The sequence below is a fragment of the Cephus cinctus genome, unplaced genomic scaffold (genome assembly GCF_000341935.2).
Source record: "Cephus cinctus unplaced genomic scaffold, Ccin1 Ccin1_scaffold1601, whole genome shotgun sequence".
In the NCBI taxonomy this organism is placed as follows: domain Eukaryota; kingdom Metazoa; phylum Arthropoda; class Insecta; order Hymenoptera; family Cephidae; genus Cephus; species Cephus cinctus.
Genome location: NW_014333898.1, coordinates 49027 through 54286, shown reverse-complemented (window position 1 = coordinate 54286; position 5260 = coordinate 49027). Strand labels below are relative to the sequence as shown.

The 5260-nt window shown below is 49.0% G+C and overlaps 1 protein-coding gene across 9 annotated transcripts in view; it reads left to right on the top strand.

The window, feature by feature from the left end:
- The first annotated feature begins 851 nt into the window (after positions 1-851).
- LOC107273447 (carbonic anhydrase-related protein 10) overlaps positions 852-5260 on the top strand; it is a 34182-nt gene continuing 29773 nt past the window's right edge. For 2 of the 9 annotated variants that reach the window (XM_025090761.1, XM_025090760.1), the window contains exon 1: positions 852-2097. In XM_025090761.1, coding sequence (XP_024946529.1) covers positions 2043-2097 — 55 coding nt within the window. In that variant the 5' untranslated portion in view covers positions 852-2042. The remainder of the gene's footprint in view (positions 2098-5260) is intronic. The other 7 variants (XM_025090759.1, XM_015751652.2, XM_015751656.2 and 4 more) reach the window with 6 other exon arrangements.

Sequence of the window (5260 nt, the reverse complement as noted above, 5' to 3'; positions counted from 1 at the left end):
CCCCCCGGCCGGCCGGCTTTCGATAAGAAGAAGACCGGAAAAGAAGAGGAGCACGACGTGAGGAGTTCTAAGGGTGAGCGGCTGGACTCGTGGACCGATTGTCATCCACGCCCTCGGCTTCGGTCTTTCTTCGTTCCGGGGGCAAATCCGCAGGGATGCACGACCAGGGATGCAGGGTCAGGGGGTAGAAATGCCGCTGATAAGCAAGTACCCTCGATTTCCAGTACACCTCCCTGTAAGTTACGCACTGGAGGTGGCCATTGTAACACGACGAAAGGATTTGCCGTCGCAGCCGCAATGTCGCTCTCGTCGCGACTTTACGAGCCGCACTCAATTTCCGACAGCCCAGTCGCCCGACTGCTGCTACTTTATTTTGGCCTCGCGCGTGAAACGCAAAGGGACAGTGACGACGGCCATTGGCTCAAGAAGTTCGCCCAACAAGTATCCTGTAACGTTAGCACGGACTAAGCATATTTCTCGGTCTATTCTTTTGGAAACGGGGGATGCCCCTCGAGTCACCTTCTGTTCATACGGAACAGTGGTTAATCAAATGCGAATCGCTCCTGTTAACGCGGTATAGTAATTTACTGAGGCAATATTCTAATATTATATAACGCGAATTATTTATAGCCAAAGGAAAGGTTGACCGTTGACGAGTTTGCAAAGCCAAAAGCGTTAACTACCGAAAGAAGCACGCAGCCAGAAAGGATCAAGAGAAGGAGGAAGCGTATCGTCTGTGTTGAAAGTGGAGCGCGAATCCTGGCGCAAGATGCGCATGCGCCCGACTGGCACGCGCATGCTCGAGTATCGTCCGTGAGGACAAGAAACGTGGTTTCGGCCGTGTACGGCGATCGAGAGCAGTGCTGGCTCAGTGCGTGCCGAAACCTCCTGGTGGTTGGGTGCTCGTTGGTGCTCCTTGGTGCTCGTTGTGCGAGCAGCGGTAGAAGGCCTAAGCCGGGATCTCCTTCGAGTACTTCGAGCGCCACAAGTACTTTGGGTACTTCGACTACTCGGAGTCCACGAAACGCACGAATCGTTATTTTCCACGCGCTTCCACATACTGCCACACGCGGCGGCTACTGGCACACGCGTGCCTGTACATTTGACAGTGCTTCTTCGTTGCTTTTTTTCAATCGCGCCAGACGCAGCCAAGTCGTTGAAAAGACGTTACGAACGAATCCCGCTGCTCATTGTCAGGCCGGACGAGAAGAAGGCAATTTGGACGAGATTTCTTGGCAGTGAATTCTTGCGTTTTCGAATAGTCGACCGGTGCGGTGATTGGGCTACTGCAGCTATCAGAGTGCTTGCAACAAGTGACGTGAAGAGGAGTTTTCTTTTGTTAGGACAAGCTGTGCGTGAGCTGGGAAGGAACGAACAATAACGCGATACACGTAAGAACAAGAGATATTAAGGCCGCTCGTCGTCACTCAATGTCGCAATCTTCTCTTCCAAGTCATCCCATTGAAGTGGCGAGCCGGTGATTAACAATGGAAATACGAATGACAATCGGAACAGTGAAGATACGCGCAAATAAGGAGTTTTAAGGCTTCGCAGGAAAGAGAGAGAAAGTAAATAGAGAGAGAGAGAGAGAGAGAGAGAGGAGAGATTGATTACGCAATCAGGGAAGATTGACTTTTCATCGTGCCAATTAAAAATAACCCGATTCAATGTAGATCGAAGGGAAGCCACAGCACCCCCCACCACTCTCGCCGCACACCTTCTCTCCGGATTCTTCAATATATTTTGCGGTAATTTTGTCAACAATTTTGTGCGATGATATTTCGATACCCAGCTAACTGTTACGTCAATGACGATCGGGCTGCGGAGATCAATTTCGAAGGTAGCCAATAAAGTGATCGCGATACCACTGTCGCTGCTGCCTTACAGCTGTTAAATCATATTTCTCTTCGAAGAAACGTGCAACGGACAATTTGGCAAGAAAAGGAAGAGCCACTGGGAAGCTGAAGACAGGGCTAAAAGGGAGAAGCCGCAAAATAAGGGAAAGTAGAACGCAGAAAGAAGAAAGAAGAAACAGTTGAAAAATGTGCGTGAGATCGATATTATTCTGCGTGCTGGGCATTTTCGCAGCCGTGAACGGTGAGTTTTCTCGTGTTACTAGCTCATAATTTGTTTGTGTCATTGCTGATTTTACATTAGTATAATACATTTAACGATAAAGTTGACACGCAGTATGTGCTATACGTAGTATGTCACGCATCGCATGTCTCGCGTCTCACGTTTCCACGTTGCATGTCGCGCAGAGCATTTGATCTGACTGTGAAGGTAAAAAGTGTTGAGACGGGCCAGAAGCCAAAAGCCAAAAGCCAAAAGCCAAAAATCAAGAGCCAAAAGCCCTTTGGGAGATAAACGGAAGTGAGTAGTTTCAGTTTGCGTGTGTGACGTGCTGCGATGACGCACTGGAATAATGAGGAAGGGCGTGAGGACCGAAGAGCGAACGTGACTGGAAATGCACTGGATTGTCCTTAGTTCGAATATTTTGATAATCTCGAAGGTTCTCTACCCCCGCGCCCCCCTCACACTCTCTCACTCTCTCTCTCTCTCTCTCTCCCTCGCTCATTCTCACCTAATGCGCATACGTGTCCTTATGAGCCGCCTGTCATTTATACTTGAAAAAAAGAGAGACCTAAGCCACTCATGCTGGTCGCTTATGCCAGTACACGTTTGCTTGGTTGTCTGGCTAGGTGGCATGGTAAAGGTGAGAGTGAGTAGAGTGTAGATTTGCATCGAGTGTGTGTGTGTGTGTGTGTGAGAGAGAGAGAGAGAGAGAGATATCAGGTACCTCAGAGGCTTCAGCGATATTAACGTAGCGTAGAGAACCATGCGGAAGGGGAGAAAACAAGTTTCGAAACAAGAGTTAAGGGAATCAAGTGAGAAGTCGGGAATAAAAGTCAAGGCGCACAGACAGGGGGAGAAACATTCGAAACTATCGCGGATGTAAAGTTAATATCGGCAGCCTCGAACGCGCAACTGGCGGTTTGCTGGCATGGAGACGCCGAGACCTGGATTTTCCATTGTTTTCCAAACTTTTCGGCGGGAAAACTTGTGCCGACGATGATACCGACACAAACGCAGATGCTTACGACTTACAAAAGTTACGTCACCCTTAGAATTGTTCTATTTTCCCATCTAGTGCAGTTACGTTGTCGACATAACCGACATAACCTATTTAAATACCACAGCGCGACGGCACAATACTCTACTCGGATCCTTATTACGATAAAAAGGGCTCATATCTCTGATCTACTGACTGGACCCTTTGCATCTGTCGTGACTGTTCGCGTTACCGTTCCCTTTTGAGCAGAGTCAGAAAGTTACTAGAGAGACAGAACGAACGGATTCGCAGTATTTAGGCCTAAAGGACTTGTCGCCAGCTTCTTGCATTCATCATTTAATTTGATCTTTTTTCACTTTTATTTTGTTCCAGTACCTTTATATCAGACCTCGTGAACGAGTCTCTGCTGACGTTACTGGACTGAACTAGCAGGGAATTGCACATTTTGCACTTTTCTCAGCGACCTCCCGCGAGCTCGGCGTCCTCGTCACGCCGTCGCTTCGCCGTTCTCGTCAGTCAGGACCGCCGTTCACCCTCGTTCACCCTCGTTCACCCTTATTCATCCTCACGATGCTAGTGACTTGCTCCTTCAATTTCACTGAGTCCCTTTCGGTCTCTTTTTCTCTACTTCCTGAATTGGGGAACCTGCAGCTAGTCCTTTTCTGTTCAGATCGGTGCTGGATCCCACAGTTTGCCATCCTCCTTTATTTGGAAAAAACTGCGATGGCCCCTTTCCCCGGATTAAGAATCTATGCTTTCTCGTTATTTGCGTGACCGCTGAGCACATGTGCTTATCTAGTCAGGGACCGAGGAAATGCTATCAAATCTGCAGCACCTGAACAGATGCAATAATAAGGTTCAACGGAGAGGCCGGCATGAATTTCGGCATTGCTATAGCATATTTTTATTTTCCGATATTTCCTTGAGAGCCTCTCTTCATATTACTCAGACACCGCCTACATGGACACGTGCTTGTCGTAACGCTGTCGCCGAGATAAACGGCACGTGGCAGATAGTCGAGCGCAGTACTGCCGGTGACGGCTGTGAGTTCATTTCAATTGAGATAGTGAGTGAACGTCAGCATAGAATGTACTTGTATGTACAGTTAAAGTTGGGAAGCTGCATGGCGCTAGGGGAGGGTAATGCTTGGTGTTACTGGCGCTGATGGCGCTGATGGCGCTGATGGCGCTGATGGCGCTGATGGCGCTGCTTGCGATGCACGCACTGGTCTGTTAGCCGTGACTCGTGACCACGGGAACGAGAAGATCGCTTGGTGGCAAAAAACGAACAGACGAGAGACCGGAAGTCGAGCCAGCGAATAGATAACGCGGATGAAATGTGTACGAACATTATTTTTTACCGGGAAATGTACCGTTATAGAAAAAAACAAAAAACAAAAAAGCATTGGATCTCGGTTGAGCAAGCAGCGAATCCTGCGTCAGCCACAGACGCGTTATTGTATGAGCATGCAGCAACTATCAAAGGTATAGGAATAAGTAGCGACCGATGCTCACTCGCTCAGCACTCGCGTTCGCCACTTGAGCCACTCGAAAGCAATCGACTTTTCCCAAGTTCCTCGGTAGTCTCGACGACTCTCGACGACTCGACGATCCGGCAGCCCAACAACTCCGTCCCCTCTGGCCCATTGACTCCTATGACTGGGTGTCACGTCACCTACGTGTATTCTAATTCTCGCACCGTCAAGGCATTTCTAAATAAAATATAATAGATTATGAATGAGAGGAGGCCGGACGAGTCGGCTGGACAATAAAAACAATAAATCTGAGGTTTCGCCTAGACACCTCGCAGACTGCCCAGCCATCCTCAGAGTTACAAAGGTTTGATGCGCTCGAGAACGCAATGTTTCATAAGGCTCCCCTCCTGTACACGTGTTACTCGACGTCACCGAAGTCACAAGGCGGTTTCGAGCCGATGTACTGTGTGACGACCTCGTGTCGTCGTGTTAGAACCAGCGGTGGGGCCTCGCTAGAGGCTGAACCAGCCGAGAGATAATTACGAGTCACCAAGTCCTCCCTGGATTCTCCAAGTTTTGTGTTCATACGCGTAGAGCGGTAACTGGCACCGAGGCATCATGCCCTGGCAATATTCAACTGGAGGGCACTCGTGCTGTTTCAGCTTCCGTGCACAAGGTGCAATCTATACGTATAGGCTTGGTAGTGGTTGTGG